At 53.4% G+C, this 20,790-nt stretch overlaps 2 protein-coding genes across 2 annotated transcripts in view; both read left to right on the top strand.

Moving 5' to 3' along the window:
* The first annotated feature begins 149 nt into the window (after positions 1 to 149).
* NDUFB11 (NADH:ubiquinone oxidoreductase subunit B11) lies at positions 150 to 6,966 on the top strand. Its single transcript, XM_072125050.1, has 3 exons — positions 150 to 416; positions 4,941 to 5,071; positions 6,790 to 6,966. The coding sequence occupies exons 1-3, from the start codon at positions 231 to 233 to the stop codon at positions 6,914 to 6,916; spliced, it is 444 nt and encodes a 147-aa protein (XP_071981151.1). The 5' UTR covers positions 150 to 230; the 3' UTR covers positions 6,917 to 6,966.
* Positions 6,967 to 11,200: 4,234 nt separating this feature from the next.
* Positions 11,201 to 20,790, top strand: part of LOC140077684 (caM kinase-like vesicle-associated protein) — an 81,865-nt gene continuing 72,275 nt past the window's right edge. Inside the window, exon 1 of the mRNA XM_072125042.1 lies at positions 11,201 to 11,414. The gene's annotated coding sequence lies outside the window, so the exon portion shown is untranslated. The remainder of the gene's footprint in view (positions 11,415 to 20,790) is intronic.

The raw sequence follows: 20,790 nt of genomic DNA, 5'->3' as shown, positions 1-20,790 counted from the left end.
GGCGCCGACACAAAGATGCAATCCGATTGGTCAATCCGGCTAACAAATAGAACTGCGGGATCTGATTGGTCAGAGGACACACAAGTACCGCCCCTTTTAGCGTTCCATGCGTCTTGTTTGATTGGCTTAATAGCGCCAGCGGTTACAGTGTCCTGCTCGCTGATTGGTGGAGAGTGACAGGCGCCCGCCTCTTCCGCTGTTTCCTGTGTCTCCTCTCGGGGCAGGAGAAGATGGCGATGCCCTTGTGTGTGCGGGCGCTGAGGCTGTCCCGGGCTGCGGGGATCCTGCGGGCGGCCCCGGGCTTCAGGCTCCACACCGGCCCCCGGGCCGAGGCCACGACCCCCATTAATGTCCGGCACAGCGCCCCCCCCGGCCACGGGCACGAGGAGCACGGGGAGATCAATGTGTACGACAAGGTAACAGCACCCGACACGACTGCAATGTGACATCACAGCTGATTGGATAAGACGGATCACATGACAACCCTGTAGTTAAAGGGGATGTCTGAGATTTACACACAGATGCTTCCCAGCTCCCCCCCCCCTCCAGTGTCGGCTGATGACGGGTCCCCCCCTCCAGTGTCGGCTGATGACGGGTCCCCCCCTCCAGTGTCGGCTGATGACGGGCTCCCCCCCTCCAGTGTCGGCTGATGACGGGCTCCCCCCCTCCAGTGTCGGCTGATGACGGGTCCCCCCCTCCAGTGTCGGCTGATGACGGGCTCCCCCCCTCCAGTGTCGGCTGATGACGGGCTCCCCCCCTCCAGTGTCGGCTGATGACGGGCTCCCCCTCTCCAGTGTCGGCTGATGACGGGCTCCCCCCCTCCAGTGTCGGCTGATGACGGGCTCCCCCCCTCCAGTGTCGGCTGATGACGGGCTCCCCCCCTCCAGTGTCGGCTGATGACGGGCTCCCCCCCTCCAGTGTCGGCTGATGACGGGCTCCCCCCCTCCAGTGTCGGCTGATGACGGGCTCCCCCCCTCCAGTGTCGGCTGATGACGGGCTCCCCCCCTCCAGTGTCGGCTGATGACGGGCTCCCCCCCCTCCAGTGTCGGCTGATGACGGGCTCCCCCCCTCCAGTGTCGGCTGATGACGGGCTCCCCCCCTCCAGTGTCGGCTGATGACGGGCTCCCCCCCTCCAGTGTCGGCTGATGACGGGCTCCCCCCCTCCAGTGTCGGCTGATGACGGGCTCCCCCCCTCCAGTGTCGGCTGATGACGGGCTCCCCCCCTCCAGTGTCGGCTGATGACGGGCTCCCCCCCTCCAGTGTCGGCTGATGACGGGCTCCCCCCCTCCAGTGTCGGCTGATGACGGGCTCCCCCCCTCCAGTGTCGGCTGATGACGGGCTCCCCCCCTCCAGTGTCGGCTGATGACGGGCTCCCCCCCTCCAGTGTCGGCTGATGACGGGCTCCCCCCCTCCAGTGTCGGCTGATGACGGGCTCCCCCCCTCCAGTGTCGGCTGGGAGGTGGGGTAGGCATACTCCTCTCTCCACGATGCACTTTCCAGGTCATTCCTCCTGTCCCCTCTCTTACTTTCCCATCCTTTGAGGTCCACACCCTCAGACTTTTCCGCCCATTCTCTCTTCGTGTGGCTGTAGTACCGTCCTCCTGGCTCACCCTACCAGATCCTTTATCACTTTGCTTCCTGGCTCCCTCACTTTCTTTCCTGTGATATCCCAACACTCGTCATGGGAGACTCTAACATCCCTATGAACACCCCCATCTCCTCCTCAGCCTCTCAGCTGCTATCAGTTACCACCTCTCTGGGACTTGTACAACTCTCTGATTCTCCTGCCCACCACGAGGGAAACATCCTTGACTTGGTCTTTGCCCGACTCTCTTGTGTCTCTGACTTTCTTCACTATAAATTATTGCTCAGATCCTATAACTCTGCCCTTCACCTGGATACACAGGTCTGTTGTACTAATCTAATATCCTTTTTCTCTAACTACCCTAACAGACTCCTCCATACTCTGCTTTCCTTACTAACACCAAAGGTGCAGCCACATGTCACCGGCCTCGGGGCTGAAGATCTGCCGCCTACTAAAGATAATTGCATTCGCCCCCCACTAATCCCCTTCCCCCTTGTACCTTACCTTGATCACTCTCTTCCTATGAGGCGGTCACAGAGGAAGAAGTACTACCTGCATCAGTGACCCCATCCCCTCACATCTCGTATGATACTTCTCATCTCACTAAAATCTTCAATCTCTCTCCTTGTGTCGTCCCCTCTTCTGTCAAGCATGCTGTTGTTACCCCATTACTAAAGAAACCTTCCCTGGACCCATCCAGTGCTGCTAACTACAGACCAGTTTCTAATCTGTCATCTCCAAACTCCTGGGACGCCCGGTCTATTCTCTATAACCCGCTAAATCTCAGCCAACTCCTCCTCGACCCCCTACAATTGATTTCCGCTCTATGTTCTCCACTGAAACTGCTCTAAAGTCTCCAATGATCTCCTCACTGCTAAATCCGTAGGTGACTATTCGCTCCTTGTTCTCCTGGATCTCTCGGCAGCGTTCAACACTGTGGACCACCAGCTCCTCCTCATGGGCTTCGCTCCATTGGCCTGAAGGGCACCGCACCTTCTTGGGTTTTCTTCCTATCTCTCTGACTCAGTGTCTCCTTCTCTGGATCTTTCTCTTCTCCTCTTCCTCTGTGTCGGGGTCCTCAGGGCTCAGTCCTAGGTCCTCTCCTCTGTGTCGGGGTCCTCAGGGCTCAGTCCTAGGTCCTCTCCTCTCAGTGTCGGGGTTCCTCAGGGCTCAGTCCTGGGTCCTCTCCTCTCAGTGTCGGGGTCCTCAGGGCTCAGTCCTAGCTCCTCTCCTCTCAGTGTCGGGGTTCCTCAGGGCTCAGTCCTAGCTCCTCTCCTCTCAGTGTCGGGGTTCCTCAGGGCTCAGTCCTGGGTCCTCTCCTCTCAGTGTCGGGGTTCCTCAGGGCTCAGTCCTAGGTCCTCTCCTCTCAGTGTCGGGGTTCCTCAGGGCTCAGTCCTAGCTCCTCTCCTCTCAGTGTCGGGTTCCTCAGGGCTCAGTCCTAGGTCCTCTCCTCTGTGTCGGGTTCCTCATGGCCCAGTCCTAGCTCCTCTCCTCTCAGTGTCGGGTCCTCAGGGCTCAGTCCTAGGTCCTCTCCTCTCAGTGTCGGGTCCTCAGGGCTCAGTCCTAGGTCCTCTCCTCTCAGTGTCGGGTCCTCAGGGCTCAGTCCTAGGTCCACTCCTCTCAGTGTCGGGTCCTCAGGGCTCAGTCCTGGGTCCTCTCCTCTGTGTCGGGGTCCTCAGGGCTCAGTCCTGGGTCCTCTCCTCTGTGTCAGGGTCCTCAGAGCCCAGTCCTAGGTCATCTCTTCTCTTCTCCCTCTATACTGCCCCCATCGGACAAACCATCAGCAGATTTGGTTACAAGTATCATCTCTATACTGATGACCCCCAGCTATATACTTATATACTGATGACACCCAGCTATATACTTCTGCACGTAACATCAGCCCGGCCTTACTCCAGAACACTAGTGACTGTCTCTCTGCTGTCTCTAACATCATGTCCTCTCTCTTCTTGAAACTTAATCTTTCTAAGACTGAACTTCTTGTCTTTCCACCATCTACTAACAGACCCTTATCCTAACCTCTCCATTATTATTATTATGACAGCACCCCCCCCTTCCTCCCCCTTTTCAGTGTCGCCTGATGACAGGACCCCCCTCCCTCCCTCCAGTGTCGGCTGGGCCTGGGGTGGCCGCAGTTAGGGGGAGGATGTAGTTGGTCCATAAATTGGAAGAGCCCAACGGGGTCGCCCAGAACTGACCTCATCCTGATCACATGCGGCCACTAGGGGCAGCACTGTGCAGACACCATGTAATCGGGAGCAATTACCCCCCTAGTGGTGGCTGCCGGGTGTTGCAGCTTTTGTTTCCCTCCTCTATGTGACCCTATGATTTTCAGTAGAGCGGATCATTTTGTGGTGGCCCCTCCAGATTTGTCTCCATGGTAACAGACTACAAACATCCGCAGAGTAGTCAGGCCCTTCTCTCGTCCAGTCTCCTCGTCTGTAGTCTGTTACCATGGCGATGAATAGACGCTGTATACACAAAACGATAGATTATTTACCAGGTTCCTTCAGGGGCATCAGAATTGTACATTTCCTTTGCTGCCGTGTATTATAGAAGATCCAGGCCCAAAGCCGGAGGCTGCGGGAATGTGAGGGACCCTAATAATTTCCTTCTTTTAGGATAATCACTAGGACCCCGGCACTCAGTAGGACACAGGGTCGTGCCCTCTGCCGCTCAGTTGTTTATGGGGTCGGTGAATAACTCCTAATCCCATAGACGCACAATGGAGCGGCCGGTGCCCACTGATAGGACCCTGCCCTGGTGATGGGTGCGGGGCCCAGTAATGTGTAATTACTCAGCAGTGTACCCCTATACATCACAGAACGGGGGTCCTGACAGGCCGGGCATGCACATCTCCTCAGTGCACACTCGGCCTCCTGCTCCTTTCAAGATGGTGATGAATGCTCAGATGTGATCGATGTTCCCAAAGCAGGTGGAAAGGCTGATAACAGAGAGTGATAGAGCTGTAGTGGGTGCTGTTCTCTCCGGTAGCAGCAGAGGGCAGTGCGTGTCTGCTGTATAGCGCCCCCTCCCCCGCCAGAGCTGCGGCTTTAGTTCTCCCTGTAGCGGAGCGTCTATTGTGCGCTGCCTCCTCATTAGCGGCGCGGCTTTTGTTCGGGGGGCGCAGCGGCTCCGCTCAGCCCCCGTGTGATGAGGACATATAAAAGCACCTGCAGCTTTCATGTCTGGTGCTTAGATTGAGGCTGACACTGCTGACCCCAAGAGCTCACTCTCTAAAGTGACACTGACGTAATGTATCAGCCATAAACTGTATTCAGCGGCTCCCTGTTTTTTAACCCTCTGTCGGCCATGTTCTTGTACCAATGATACCAATGTGTCTCCTCTTTTCCAGAACCCAGACTGGCACGGCTTCAGCGACGACCCGGAGCAGGATGTCCGGAACATGCGCATGGTCTTCTTCTTTGGCATTTCAGTCTGTATTGTGCTGGGAACCGTATTTATCTACTACTCTCCGGAGAGGGGGTGAGTGTCTGCCCCCCAGCACTGGGCCATCTCTGTATTGGAGACAGGAAGAGCCCCCCTTCTTCTGCCCCAGTAGGGGGGTAGATTGGTAGTAAAGCCCCATGGACCTGCCTGGCTCCGGAGGGCCTATACTTAGCGGCTCATTGTCACGGTCACCTCTCCTGGTAGCGGAGGCTGGCGGGCGATTAGTGCCGGGGCTCAGGTGATGGCGGCCGCTCCACACGACCGAAGGGGAAGTTCTAATGAGAACAAATCAATTATTTATTCTCCTGCTGAGCGGAAAGAGAACAGCAAAGCAGCCGGTCGCCCCCCAGCATCGCTCACCAGAGGGCAGAGACCCCCAACTGCTAAACCAGAATACAGAGGGGTCCTGGGCCAGCACCTTCCAGCTCTGACACCTTATTGGCTGCCCCTGTGCATGAGGACACTTAGGAATGGAGGAGGCGCACGTCCCATTGACCCCACACATCCAGGTTATGGATCCCCCCCTGCCAGACCCCTGGGTACCCGGGCACCACAGAGATAATGGCCGCTCCGCCATAGCCCTGTGCTCACGATGACGAGCCCTGGCTGGCGAGATCCCAGCGCTGTAGCTTATCAGATGCCTTGCTGGGGGTGTAATAATAAGGTGTCGGGGGGGGGGGGGGCTGCTGTTTTCTGCCTCACCGTGGGAGTTCGACATGTTGTGGCTGAGGCTTCCATGGGAGGTGAGGAAGCTGATAATACGCTGTAATGAGTGTCAGCAGCTGCCAGAAATAGCGGCTCTCAGAACACAGGAGATGTGTGTGCAGGAGGCAACCGGACCCCCTCGTGCTCCGGTGTTCTGACAACTGCCCCCGGCGCGGCCCCTGCCCCTCTGCACCCCATAAATCTCTGTCTCTGTGCATTGTCCCCTCTCTCTCTCTCCTCTTCCCGTCTGTCTCTGTGCATTGTCCTCTTTCTCTCTCTCTGCTCTTCCCGTCTGTCTCTGTGCATTGTCCTCTTTCTCTCTCTCTCTGCTCTTCCCGTCTGTCTCTGTGCATTGTCCTCTTTCTCTCTCTCTGCTCTTCCCGTCTGTCTCTGTGCATTGTCCTCTTTCTCTCTCTCTCTGCTCTTCCCGTCTGTCTCTGTGCATTGTCCTCTTTCTCTCTCTCTCTCTCTCTGCTCTTCCCGTCTGTCTCTGTGCATTGTCCCCGCTCTCTCTCTGCTCTTCCCGTCTGTCTCTGTGCATTGTCCCCGCTCTCTCTCTCTGCTCTTCCCGTCTGTCTCTGTGCATTGTCCGCACTCTCTCTCTCTGCTCTTCCCGTCTGTCTCTGTGCATTGTCCGCACTCTCTCTCTCTGCTCTTCCCGTCTGTCTCTGTGCATTGTCCGCACTCTCTCTCTCTCTGCTCTTCCCGTCTGTCTCTGTGCATTGTCCGCACTCTCTCTCTCTCTGCTCTTCCCGTCTGTCTCTGTGCATTGTCCTCTTTCTCTCTCTCTCTGCTCTTCCCGTCTGTCTCTGTGCATTGTCCTCTTTCTCTCTCTCTCTGCTCTTCCCGTCTGTCTCTGTGCATTGTCCTCTCTCTCTCTCTCTCTCTGCTCTTCCCGTCTGTCTCTGTGCATTGTCCTCTTTCTCTCTCTCTCTCTCTCTGCTCTTCCCGTCTGTCTCTGTGCATTGTCCTCTTTCTCTCTCTCTCTCTCTGCTCTTCCCGTCTGTCTCTGTGCATTGTCCTGTCTCTGATTGTCTCTCTTCCCGCAGGATGAAGGACTGGGCTCGCAGAGAGGCCGAGCGACAGATCAAGAGGAGGGAGGCGCTGGGGCTACCGATCATCGAGATGAACTACTATGACCCAAACACCGTGGTGCTGCCCCCAGAGGACAAATAACCCCCCCTCCCCCCTGTCTCTGCTCTGAATAAAGTCTGTGTTACCTATGAGCCTGCTTTCTATTTTGTGTGACGCCAGGTCTGTGCTCGTTCCCAAAGCTGTAAAACTTCTTAATTGGTCTCTGTCGTCCGGTGATAATAAAGTGATGCCCGATGTCACCTCATTACCTGCGGAGACGCCGCGGCCCCCGTGTGGTGGTGATGGATGGAGAATAAGAGGCTGCGGGGGATGGGCGGGCGACGTGTCAATTACCCGGAGCTTTGTCTAATCTCGCCCCATAAATCTCTCAGTGACGCCTCTATGGCTTATGGCTGCTAGCGGTGTCATTCACGTACGCGGTGTTCTGCAGGGGATTAAACGCAACCGTATCAGCGGTCATCAGGCGGGCGGCCATATTGAGTGCTGGCCCGTGATGTCACTGACTGGCCGCGCAGTAACTCAACCTTCCTGGGAGAGGGGGGAGGGGATCGCTGTCCCAAGTGAATGGACCACATTTATTAAAGTGTTTGCGCCAGTTTTGTGTGGCGGCTGCTCTGTGTCTGACAAGACAGTAAAAATGTGCACATTATTACTCAGTGGTGTAAATATGGTGCCCACTTCCGGAGCAGCAGCGGGCACCAGTTGTGATGAATCTGCTGCCCCCTGCACGCTACACAGGACACTGCACATAGTACACACTGCACTAGTTCTGACAGAGGTGACCAGTGGGGCTTATTTACTAAGGGTCCCGCGGCTGCATTTTTGTCGGGTTTCCCGACTTTTTGGGATTGCGATGGGGATTGTGTCGCTCGTGATCGCATTGTGTCGCTTTCACGTGGCACAGATCGCGGGGCGGGCCGACGCAATGCATTTAACATTTAAATTTGTGTCGCAAGACAAAGCACATACGTGCACTGGGAAGAAGAAGGTGAACTCCGGCGGACTTGAGCAGGGAAGCGGCACATGCAGGATATCGGGCGCACGAGCTTCAGTTCATCCTTGTCAGACAGTCCAGATCGGGGATCGCGCAGGGACTGGGTACGTAAATGTGCCCCACTGTCTCTCTCCCTCCACTATTGATTATAGGGCGTGGGGTTATTCTGCAACTCCCCCATTATATTCTGGGGTCTTATGGTAGACATAGACCCTCATCCTCAGTAGGCAAAGCACAGGGTCCAGATGCCCTGGAGGTGATGACCAGAGCGCTCCTGCGGAGCCCCAGAGATGATGACCAGAGCGCTCCTGCGGAGCCCTAGAGATGATGAAGGGAGCGCTCCTGCAGAGCCCCAGAGATGATGATGGGTTCACTCCTGCAGAGCCCCAGAGATGATGACCAGAGCGCTCCTGCGGAGCCCCAGAGATGATGACCAGAGCGCTCCTACAGAGCCCCAGTGATGATGGTGGGTTCACTCCTGCGGAGCCCCAGAGATGATGGCGGGAGTGCTCCTGCAGAGCCCCAGAGATGATGATGGGAGTGTTCCTGCGGAGCCCCAGAGATGATGACCAGAGCGCTCCTGCGGAGCCCCAGAGATGATGGCGGGAGTGCTCCTGCGGAGCCCCAGAGATGATGAAGGGAGCGCTCCTGCAGAGCCCCAGAGATGATGACCAGAGCGCTCCTGCGGAGCCCCAGAGATGATGACCAGAGCGCTCCTACAGAGCCCCAGTGATGATGGTGGGTTCACTCCTGCGGAGCCCCAGAGATGATGGCGGGAGTGCTCCTGCAGAGCCCCAGAGATGATGATGGGAGTGTTCCTGCGGAGCCCCAGAGATGATGACCAGAGCACTCCTGCGGAGCCCCAGAGATGATGGCGGGAGTGCTCCTGCGGAGCCCCAGAGATGATGATGGGTTCACTCCTGCAGAGCCCCAGAGATGATGATGGGTTCACTCCTGCAGAGCCCCAGAGATGATGACCAGAGCGCTCCTGCGGAGCCCCAGAGATGATGACCAGAGCGCTCCTACGGAGCCCCAGAGGTAATGACCAGTTCGCTCCTACAGAGCCCCAGTGATGATGGTGGGTTCACTCCTGCGGAGCCCCAGAGATGATGGCGGGAGTGCTCCTGCAGAGCCCCAGAGATGATGATGGGAGTGTTCCTGCGGAGCCCCAGAGATGATGACCAGAGCACTCCTGCGGAGCCCCAGAGATGATGACCAGAGCGCTCCTGCGGAGCCCCAGAGATGATGGCGGGAGTGCTCCTGCGGAGCCCCAGAGATGATGGCGGGAGTGCTCCTGCGGAGCCCCAGAGATGATGATGGGTTTACTCCTGCAGAGCCCCAGAGATGATGACCAGAGAGCTCCTACAGAGCCCCAGTGATGATGGTGGGTTCACTCCTGCGGAGCCCCAGAGATGATGGCGGGAGTGCTCCTGCAGAGCCCCAGAGATGATGATGGGAGTGTTCCTGCGGAGCCCCAGAGATGATGACCAGAGCACTCCTGCGGAGCCCCAGAGATGATGACCAGAGCGCTCCTGCGGAGCCCCAGAGATGATGACCAGAGCACTCCTGCGGAGCCCCAGAGATGATGACCAGAGCGCTCCTGCGGAGCCCCAGAGATGATGGCGGGAGTGCTCCTGCGGAGCCCCAGAGATGATGGCGGGAGTGCTCCTGCGGAGCCCCAGAGATGATGATGGGTTCACTCCTGCAGAGCCCCAGAGATGATGACCAGAGAGCTCCTACAGAGCCCCAGTGATGATGGTGGGTTCACTCCTGCGGAGCCCCAGAGATGATGGCGGGAGTGCTCCTGCAGAGCCCCAGAGATGATGATGGGAGTGTTCCTGCGGAGCCCCAGAGATGATGACAGCAGCGCTCCCGCGGTGCCTGGACATGATGACGGGAGGGTGCGCAGAGCAGCAGGAGGCGGCCAAAGACTCATTAAAGTTGCATGTGGCTCCTTCCTGACCGCTGCCATCCTCTCTCTCTAGTGAAACTACTACCCCCAGCATTGCTTTGGAAATCGTTGATCTTTTACACCACAGCCAAGGCAAGGACCTGATGTGGAGCTGTGAGTTATGCTGGGAGTAGTAGTTCCACAAGGTCCAGATGTTTGCTCTGCGGCAGGGAAGGGGTTACTGATCTGCGGGGATTTGATATTAAATCTGTGGGTTAAAAAGGCTCAGCGCTGGTGTAATCCTGGCGGGGGAGGGGGGGGCTGCGGCTGAGCATCTCCCAGCGGGTGCCACCCCCTACCTCACCACACCTGACCGTGACCTCAGGCCACCCCACTGCCTGGCCCTGACCTGTGGCCCCCGGGGGCCCGTCCTCTCATCGCTGCTTCTATCACATTGTCAAGGACGCGGCGCGGTGACAGGTGCCGGACTCGGGGAGATGGTTGGGGTGTTGCCATGGAAACGTTCCTAACCATTCTGCATCGCAGCATCACTTAACCCCTCCCATGCCAGACCACGCTAGCGTAGCACCCAAACAGCGGCTGCCGGGGTGCAGGGTAACCCTTACTGTGCCAGGGCTCACAGGGGCTGCCCTTAACCCTTCACTGACATCAGGACTTAACTCTTCACCTGCCAGTGTGCAGGAGATCAGGACGAGAGTATTTAACCCTTTCCTGCACATCATGGGAGGCTCCAGGATACAAGTCATGTCTTTAACTCTTGTCATCCCACAATTGTGCGCACCCTTTAACCATTTAAGCCCCACATTATGCTAATCCTACATGAAGCCTCTGCATCATCTATTAACTCTTCACATATTTACTGTCCTGTAGCATCCATTATCCCTTCCACTGCCTGCAATGTGTATAAGTTATACAGTATATGGCAATCATTAACCTTTCTCCTGCCCTACTCGCATGTAGCATGTCCTTAACCCTTCCAGTGCATAGGTATGCCACCCCTCATTAACCCTTCTCTTGCCTATCACATCTGTTAGCTCTTCCACTTTCTGACAAGTATATAGCACAGTATATGGTAATCATTAACCCTTCTCCTGCCCTAATCACATATGGCATCTATTAACCCTTCTACTGCCTAAATAATGTGCAGCCCTTCCATTGCTTGAATCCTTCCCTAGCACCCATTAACCCTCCAATGTCCTGAAAGGTGACAAACATTCCCTAACCATCACTAATAAATTTTACTCTTCTCCCAATTGAATCTCACATAATGTGTCTTTCCTCTTGTGTGTGTATTGTATCCTGCACCCCTTAACCCTTCCACCCCCAGAGTCCTCTGCAGCATTGTGAGCTGGAAGTTTAACCCCTGGGCCTGCCATGTGGAGAGGTGTGAAGCACATGCCAGTGTCACCTGCGGGCTCTGTGCTGCCGCTCTGTGGGGAGAGGAGGGTAGTGCAGGCTCTGTAGGGGGCAGCCTCCTGTGGGTTAGAGCTGAGTACACGCATCCTCTCACTCTCCTCCCTCTGTCTTCTCTCCTCTGTCTCTGTGGCTCTGGGTCTCACTCTACCTGCACCATGCAGCTGAGCTTGTGACACCTGTGCCCTGCCTCAGCAGCCTGTGCCCCCCAGCTCTCTGCCCCCAGGCTGGCATCTTCACCTGTCAGGACCCGGGCACAGGTAGGTGACCTGTCTGCTGGGGTTGGGGGACTCTCTCATGGGTCACACACTGCAGATGTTGTGCCCAGATAATACTCTGCAGGTCCATGGTTCAGAGGGGCTGTGGGGGAGAGAAGGATGTGCTGGCTCTGAAAAACACTAAATAGTTAATGCTCTGCAAGTTCTGCATCCAAATCAGGCACACAATGCTCTGCATGTAAACTAGGTGCAACATGCACTGCCAGCACCTGATAGAAAGTGCTCTGCATCTAAACTATGCAGACTATCTAAATGCTCTGCAAAGTCCACATCTGATGGTAATAATAATGCTCTGCATGGAAACCACAAGTTCTGCCTTCAGGGTAAATGCTCTGGGGTTCGATATTTGGGGATCAGAAGTGGAGAGGTGATGCTCTGCACGAAACAGAAAGTGCTCTGCTCCTGGTGCTACACTCGCGGTATACAGGTGATGTTCTGCACAATCCTTAGGGGCTGGAAAATGCTCTGCAAGGTGTGTGTCACTGAGCTGTGGATGCTGAAGGTTCTGCAGGGTCGGTCCATCATGGCATAGATGGATATTCCTCCTCACAGTGTAATAGTGCAGAGCAGGAAGGGAAGGCTTTGCTGGGGGAGTAGATATTGTTCTGCATTTATACAGGATTTGCCATGTTGTAAGTCGTGAAAGATACTTGAAGCTCTGCATTGCACAGCTATAAGATGCTCTGCAAGGTCCATGCCCAGGTTATGAGCTGTATACAGATAGACAAAGTTCTGCAAGTTCCATCACTAAGTAGATTCGGTTTTGCTCTGCATGGACGATCCTCTAGAATAGGTCGCACTATAAAGCAATGATTTGCATCCACCCAGGTAGGAAATGCTCTGCATCCTGTGGACCCATTCTAGATGGATGATGATCTGACAAGATGAGATCATGGTGCACAGGGGTCGGGTAATGTTCTAGGTTGAGTAGACACCATGATAATGCTCTTCCACTGCTTCAAATAGAATGCTCTGCAGGCTGTAGTTCTCATAGATAATGCTCTGCAGCCAGGTTATAGCTCTTCATAGATAATGTTCTGCAGCCAGGTTATAGCTCTTCATAGATAATGCTCTGCAGCCAGGTTATAGCTCTTCATAGATAATGCTCTGCAGCCAGGTTATAGCTCTTCATAGATAATGCTCTGCAGCCAGGTTATAGCTCTTCATAGATAATGCTCTGCAGCCAGGTTATAGATCTTGATAGATAATGCTCTGCAGCCAGGTTATAGTTCTTCATGGATAATGTTCTGCAGCCAGGTTATAGCTCTTCATAGATAATGTTCTGCAGCCAGGTTATAGCTCTTCATAGATAATGATCTGCAGCCAGGTTATAGATCTTCATAGATAATGTTCTGCAGCCAGGTTATAGCTCTTCATAGATAATGATCTGCAGCCAGGTTATAGATCTTCATAGATAATGTTCTGCAGCCAGGTTATAGCTCTTCATAGATAATGTTCTGCAGCCAGGTTATAGCTCTTCATAGATAATGATCTGCAGCCAGGTTATAGATCTTCATAGATAATGCTCTGCAGCCAGGTTATAGCTCTTCATAGATAATGATCTGCAGCCAGGTTATAGATCTTCATAGATAATGTTCTGCAGCCAGGTTATAGCTCTTCATAGATAATGTTCTGCAGCCAGGTTATAGTTCTTCATGGATAATGTTCTGCAGCCAGGTTATAGCTCTTCATAGATAATGCTCTGCAGCCAGGTTATAGTTCTTCATGGATAATGTTCTGCAGCCAGGTTATAGCTCTTCATAGATAATGCTCTGCAGCCAAGTTATAGCTCTTCATAGATAATGCTCTGCAGCCAGGTTATAGTTCTTCATGGATAATGATCTGCAGCCAGGTTATAGATCTTCATAGATAATGATCTGCAGCCAGGTTATAGCTCTTCATAGATAATGTTCTGCAGCCAGGTTATAGCTCTTCATAGATAATGATTAGAGATGAGCGAACACTAAAATGCTCGGGTACTCGTTATTCGAGACGAACTTTTCCCGATGCTCGAGTGCTCGTCTCGAATAACGAACCCCATTGAAGTCAATGGGAGACTCGAGCATTTTTCAAGGGGACCAAGGCTCTGCACAGGGAAGCTTGGCCAAACACCTGGGAACCTCAGAAAAGGATGGAAACACCACGGAAATGGACAGGAAACAGCAGGAGCAGCATGCATGGATGCCTCTGAGGCTGCTTAAACGCACCATTATGCCAAAATTATGGGCAACAGCATGGCCATGACAGAGTGACAGAATGAAGCTAGATAGTATCTAAAACATGCAATAATTGACCCTGACACTATAGGGGACGGCATGCAGAGGCAGCGGCAGCAGGCTAGAGAGTGTCATGGCGACATACCCTAAATGGACTCAGGCTTCAAACCAATGGGTGGCAGAGAGGAACCAAAGGAGGTGAGCAAGAAGCGCTCAAATAATATCGCTACATGATAAAAGTTTGCCAGTATATTTTGTGGATTACACAGCAGGGTGGCGACAAAGTTAACATGGAAGCCATGAAAACAACCCAAAATTCTGCCTGACACAGCTCGTTTGATAAGGGGACCATGTATGGAGGCAGTGAACTAGTAGTAGATTAAAGGTGCTGCAGTTAAAACTATGTTAGTTGGATCTTGGCATGGAGCTGGCGCTCCGCTGCCAGGCGAGCTTTCGCCAATCCAAGCCCCTGTCTCTAGGCTACTCCCCAAACAGCACTTTTGTATAAGATCAAGTGTAGTAGCGTTCTTATAAGTTTAGGATATGCCGGGTGAGGGGAATGTAAACAGATGCGCAAGAAGCGCATGATGCGCATGGAGCTGGCGCTCCGCTGCCAGGCGAGCTTTCGCAAATCCAAGCCCCTGTCTCTAGGCTACTCCCCAAACAGCACTTTTGTATAAGATCAAGTGTAGTAGCGTTCTTATGAGTTTAGGATATGGCGGGTGAGGGGAATGTAAACAGATGCGCAAGAAGCGCTGAAATAATATCCCTAAATGGTAAAAGTTTGCAAGTATATTTTGTGGATTACACAGCAGGGTGGCGACAAAGTTAACAACTTTGATGTGGAATGCCCTGTAATAGCTCTTGGGCGGTGTGCCTTTTATCGCCTAGGCTCAGCAGTTTCAGCACCGCCTGCTGTCGCTTAGCGACGGCACTGCTGCTGTGCCTAGAGCTACCGACTGATGGCGCCATGCCCACGGATGGTAATTCGGAGGAGGAGGAGGTGGAGGAGGGGTGGGAGGAGGTATAGTAGGCCTTTGAGACCTGGACCGAGGTAGGCCCCGCAATTCTCTGCGTCGGCAGTATATGACCAGCCCCAGGGTCAGACTCGGTCCCAGCCTGCACCAAGTTAAGTGTAGTAGCGTTCTTATAAGTTTGGGATATGGCGGGTTAGGGGAATGTAAACAGATGCGCAAGAAGCGCATGATGCGCATGGAGCTGGCGTTCCGCTGCCAGGCGAGCTTTCGCCAATCCAAGCCCCTGTCTCTAGGCTACTCCCCAAACAGCACTTCTAAGAACCTTTTGTATAAGATCAAGTGTAGTAGCGTTCTTATAAGTTTAGGATATGCCGGGTGAGGGGAATGTAAACAGATGCGCAAGAAGCGCTGAAATAATATCCCTAAATGGTAAAAGTTTGCCAGTATATTTTGTGGATAACACAGCAGGGTGGCGACAAAGTTAACAACTTTGATGTGGAATCCATGAAAACAACCCAAATTTCTGCCTGACACACCTCGTTTGATAAAGGGACGATGTATGGAGGCAGCTATATGGACGACTTTTGGAGGTAGCAATGGAGACAACGTGTGGAGGCTGCTATGGAGACAATTTAATTTGGATAGTGCCTGTATGTGGCAGTCCCAAACATTTTTCAAACCAGAGGAGCAGGTAGGTGGCCCTCCAGTAAAATGGAATAGATTGAGTGCCTGTATGTGGCAGTCCCAAAAATTGTTCAAACCAGAGGAGCAGGTAGGTGGCCCTCCAGTAAAATGGAATAGATTGAGTGCCTGTATGTGGCAGTCCCAAAAATTGTTCAAACCAGAGGACCGGGTAGGTGGCCCTCCAGAAAAATGGAATAGATTGAGTGCCTGTATGTGGCACTCACAAAAATTGTTTCAAACAGAGGACCGGGTAGGTGGCCCTCCAGAAAAATTAAATGCATGAAGTATAGCAAGAGCCAGTGGGCCCTGTCAAAAAATAGCCATTTTCCTCTGCTTTACTGTACAAAGAGGAGGAGAAGGAGGAAAATGAGGAGGAGGAGGAGGAGTGGATCAATTATTCAGGTTGAGCTTCCTTCACCTGGTGGAGATTGGAAATTCTGAGAAATCCAGCCTTTATTCATTTTAATAAGCGTCAGCCTGTCAGCGCTGTCAGTCGACAGGCGTGTACGCTTATCGGTGATGATGCCACCAGCTGCACTGAAAACCCGCTCGGACAAGACGCTAGCGGCAGGGCAGGCAAGAACCTCCAAGGCGTACAGCGCCAGTTCGTGCCACATGTCCAGCTTTGAAACCCAGTAGTTGTAGGGAGCTGTGTGATCATTTAGGACGATGGTATGGTCAGCTACGTACTCCCTCACCATCTTTCTGTAAAGATCAGCCCTACTCTGCCGAGACTGGGGACAGGTGACAGTGTCTTGCTGGGGTGACATAAAGCTGGCAAAAGCCTTGTAAAGCGTACCCTTGCCAGTGCTGGACAAGCTGCCTGCTCGCCTACTCTCCCTCGCTACTTGTCCCGCAGAACTACGCACTCTGCCGCTAGCGCTGTCAGAAGGGAAATACTGTTTCAGCTTGTGCACCAGGGCCTGCTGGTATTCATGCATTCTCACACTCCTTTCCTCTGCAGGGATGAGAGTGGCAAGATTTTGCTTGTACCGTGGGTCCAGGAGAGTGAACACCCAGTAATCGGTGCTGGAATAAATTCTTTGAACGCGAGGGTCACGGGATAGGCAGCCTAGCATGAAATCTGCCATATGCGCCAGAGTACCAACGCGTAAGAATTCACTCCCCTCACTGGCCTGACTGTCCATTTCCTCCTCCTCCAACTCCTCCAACTCCTCTTCTTCTGCCCATACACGCTGAACAGTGAAGGACTCAACAATGGTCCCCTCTTGTGTCTCGCCAACATTCTCCTCCTCTTCCTCCTCATCCTCCTCCACCTCCACCTCCTCCGATATGCGCTGAGAAACAGACCTGAGGGTGCTTTGGCTATCAACAAGGGAATCTTCTTCCCCCGTCTCTTGTGACGAGCGCAAAGCTTCCGACTTCATGCTGACCAGAGAGTTTTTCAACAGGCCAAGCAGCGGGATGGTGAGGCTGATGATGGCGGCATCGCCACTGACCATCTGTGTTGACTCCTCAAAGTTACTCAGCACCTGACAGATATCAGACATCCACGTCCACTCCTCATTGTAGACTTGAGGAAGCTGACTGACCTGACTACCAGTTCTGGTGGAAGTTGACATCTGGCAGTCTACAATCGCTCTGCGCTGCTGGTAAACTCTGGATAACATGGTCAGTGTTGAATTCCACCTCGTGGGCACGTCGCACAACAGTCGGTGAGCGGGCAGTTGGAGGCGGCGCTGCGCTGCCCTGAGAGTGGCAGCATCTGGGCTGGACTTCCTGAAATGCGCACAGATGCGGCGCACCTTCGTGAGCAAATCAGACAGATTGGGGTATGTCTTGAGGAAACGCTGCACTATCAGATTTAACACATGGGCCAGGCATGGCACATGTGTCAGTCTGCCGAGTTGCAGAGCCGCCACCAGGTTACGGCCGTTGTCACACACAACCATTCCCGGCTTGAGGTTCAGCGGTGCCAGCCACAGATCAGTCTGCGCCGTGATGCCCTGTAATAGCTCTTGGGCGGTGTGCCTTTTGTCGCCTAGGCTCAGCAGTTTGAGCACCGCCTGCTGTCGCTTAGCGACGGCACTGCTGCTGTGCCTAGAGCTACCGACTGATGGCGCCGTGCCCACGGATGGTAGTTCGGAGGAGGAGGTGGAGGAGGGGTGGGAGGAGGAGGAGGCATAGTAGGCCTGAAACACCTGGACCGAGGTAGGCCCCGCAATCCTCGGCGTCGGCAGTATATGAGCAGCCCCAGGGTCAGTCTCGGTCCCAGCCTCCACCAAGTTAACCCAATGTGCCGTCAGCGATATATAGTGGCCCTGCCCGGCAGCACTCGTCCACGTGTCCGTGGTCAGGTGGACCTTGTCAGAAACGGCGTTGGTCAGGGCACGGATGATGTTGTCTGACACGTGCTGGTGCAGGGCTGGGACGGCACATCGGGAAAAGTAGTGGCGGCTGGGGACCGAATACCGAGGGGCGGCCGCCGCCATGAGGTTGCGAAAGGCCTCGGTCTCTACTAGCCTATAGGGCAGCATCTCCAGGCTAAGCAATCTGGAGATGTGCACATTAAGGGCTTGGGCGTGCGGGTGGGTTGCACTATATTTGCGTTTCCGCTCCAGCGTCTGGGGTATGGAGAGCTGAACGCTGGTGGATGCTGTGGAGGATCGTGGAGGCGACGATGGGGTTTTTGTGGCAGGGTCCTGGGCAGGGGGCTGACTAGCAGCTGACACAGGGGAAGGAGCAGTGGTGTGCACGGCCGGAGGTGAACGGGCTTGTTGCCACTGAGTGGGGTGCTTAGCATTCATATGCCTGCGCATACTGGTGGTAGTTAAGCTAGTAGTGGTGGAACCCCTGCTGAGCCTGGTTTGGCAAATGTTGCACACCACAGTCCGTCGGTCATCCGGTGTTTCCTTAAAGAACCTCCACACTTCTGAAGATCTAGCCCTCGCCGCAAGAGCCCTCACCACGGGAGCTTCACTAGTTGACAGTGGCGCTGATGCACCAGCTCTGGCCCTGCCTCTCCGTCTGGCCCCACCACTGCCTCTTCCAACCTGTTCAGGTCGAGGACTCTCCTCCGTCTCAGAAGCACTGTGTTCACCCGGCCTCTCAACCCAGCTTGGGTCTGTCACCTCATCATCCTCCGATCCCTCAGTCTGCTCCCCCCTCGGACTTCCTGCCCTGACAACAACTTCCCCACTGTCTGACAACCGTGTCTCCTCATCGTCGGACACCTCTTTACACACTTCCACTACGTCAAGAAGGTCATCATCACCCACAGACTGTGACTGGTGGAAAACCTGGGCATCGGAAAATTGCTCAGCAGCAACCGGACAAGTGGTTTGTGACTGTGGGAAGGGTCCAGAAAACAGTTCCTCAGAGTATGCCGGTTCAAATGGCAAATTTTCCTGGGAGGGGGCAGACTGGGGGGGAGGAGGCTGAGGTGCAGGAGCTGGAGGAGTGGGGATTTCGGTGACATGGGTGGACTGCGTGGAAGACTGACTGGTGGTGGACAAATTGCTCGAAGCATTGTCAGCAATCCACGACATCACCTGTTCGCACTGTTCTGGCCTCAACAGTGCTCTACCACGAGTCCCAGTAACTTCAGACATGAACCTAGGGAGTGTAGCTCTGCGGCGTTCCCCTGCTCCCTCATCAGCAGGTGGTGTCTCACCCCGCCCAGGACCACGGCCTCTGACCCCTGCAGTAGTTGGACGCCCACGTCCCCGCCCTCGTCCTCTACCCCTAGCCCTGGGGTTAAACATTTTTAAAATGAGAGTTATAACTTTTTTTTTTTTTTTACTTTTTTTTTTTTTTTTTGTGTTTTTTTGTGTTTTTTGTTTTTTTTTGTGTTTTTTGTTTTTTTTTGAGTTTTTAGAACCAAACAATCCTATCCTATTGCTATGGCTATTTTCTAGCCAAGTATCAAAGGAAGCACACTACTATGCCAGATGAGATGACACTGAGTTATTGCCTAATAGAAATCCAACCCCTACTGAATTTTGCCACTTCAGCCTTTGCTATGGATATGTGCGCCACTAAGCGCAGAACACAGCGGTCGCAAGTCTCACTACAAATTGCTCAGAATTGGCAAGTACATGCACTGCAGAAACTACAGCCACCAGCAGATCAACCAGAAATCAAATATATAGAACGCTACTGTAGGCTTCAAGAAGCTATTTGTATTCTCCTATGGCTATTTTCTAGCCAAGTATCAAAGGAAGCACACTACTATGCCAGATGAGATGACACTGAGTTATTGCCTAATAGAAATCCAACCCCTACTGAATTTTCCCACTTCGGCCTTTGCTATGGATATGTGCGCCACTAAGCGCAGAACACAGCGGTCGCAAGTCTCACTACAAATTGCTCAGAATTGGCTAGTACATGCACTGCAGAAAGTACAGCCACCAGCAGATCAACCAGAAATCAAATATATAGAACGCTACTGTAGGCTTCAAGAAGCTATTTGTATTCTCCTATGGCTATTTTCTAGCCAAGTATCAAAGGAAGCACACTACTATGCCAGATGAGATGACACTGAGTTAGTGCCTAATAGAAATCCAACCCCTACTGAATTTTCCCACTTCAGCCTTTGCTATGGATATGTGCGCCACTAAGCGCAGAACACAGCGGTCGCAAGTCTCACTACAAATTGCTCAGAATTGGCTAGTACATGCACTGCAGAAACTAAAGCCACCAGCAGATCAACCAGAAATCAAATATATAGAACGCTACTGTAGGCTTCAAGAAGCTGTTTGTATTCTCCTATGGCTATTTTCTAGCCAAGTATCAAAGGAAGCACACTACTATGCCAGATGAGATGACACTGAGTTATTGCCTAATTGAAATCCAACCCCTACTGAATTTTCCCACTTTGGTGTTTGAGGTGGATATGTGCGCCACTAAGAGCTAAACACAGCGGTAGCAAGTCCCCCTGCTAATTCCTCACAAAATGGTAAAAGATGCAAATTAAAATAAAAAAAGTAGAACGTTATTGTAGCCCTAAGAAGGGCTGTTGGGTTCTTTGAGAATCACTCCTGCCTAACAGTAAGCTAATAGAACACCCTAACGCTTTCCCTGACCAGCAGCAGCTCTCTCCCTAGCGGCATCCAGACACAGAATGATCCGAGCAGCGCGGCCAGCGGCTAGTCTATCCCAGGGTCACCTGATCTGGCCAGCCAACCACTGCTATCGACGTGTAAGGGTACCACGTCATGCTGGGTGGAGTGCAGAGTCTCCTGGCTTGTGATTGGCTCTGTTTCTGGCCGCCAAAAAGCAAAACGGCGGGAGCTGCCATTTTCTCGAGCGGGCAAAGTATTCGTCCGAGCAACGAGCAGTTTCGAGTACCCTAATGCTCGACCGAGCATCAAGCTCGGACGAGCATGTTCGCTCATCTCTAATAATGATCTGCAGCCAGGTTATAGATCTTCATAGATAATGCTCTGCAGCCAGGTTATAGCTCTTCATAGATAATGCTCTGCAGCCAGGTTATAGATCTTCATAGATAATGAATGCTCT

Source organism: Engystomops pustulosus, chromosome 9 (assembly GCF_040894005.1).
Source record: "Engystomops pustulosus chromosome 9, aEngPut4.maternal, whole genome shotgun sequence".
NCBI lineage: Eukaryota > Metazoa > Chordata > Amphibia > Anura > Leptodactylidae > Engystomops > Engystomops pustulosus.
This window is presented reverse-complemented; position numbering and strand designations above follow the sequence as displayed.

What these genes read in the sequence shown, in the direction of transcription:
- NDUFB11 (XM_072125050.1), top strand. Translation starts at nt 231, where the DNA reads ATGGCGATGCCCTTGTGTGTGCGGGCGCTGAGGCTGTCCCGGGCTGCG. An exon ending in AGATCAATGTGTACGACAAG is followed by an intron (nt 417 to 4,940) that starts GTAACAGCACCC and finishes CCTCTTTTCCAG; the next exon opens with AACCCAGACTGGCACGGCTT. An exon ending in TACTACTCTCCGGAGAGGGG is followed by an intron (nt 5,072 to 6,789) that starts GTGAGTGTCTGC and finishes CTCTTCCCGCAG; the next exon opens with GATGAAGGACTGGGCTCGCA.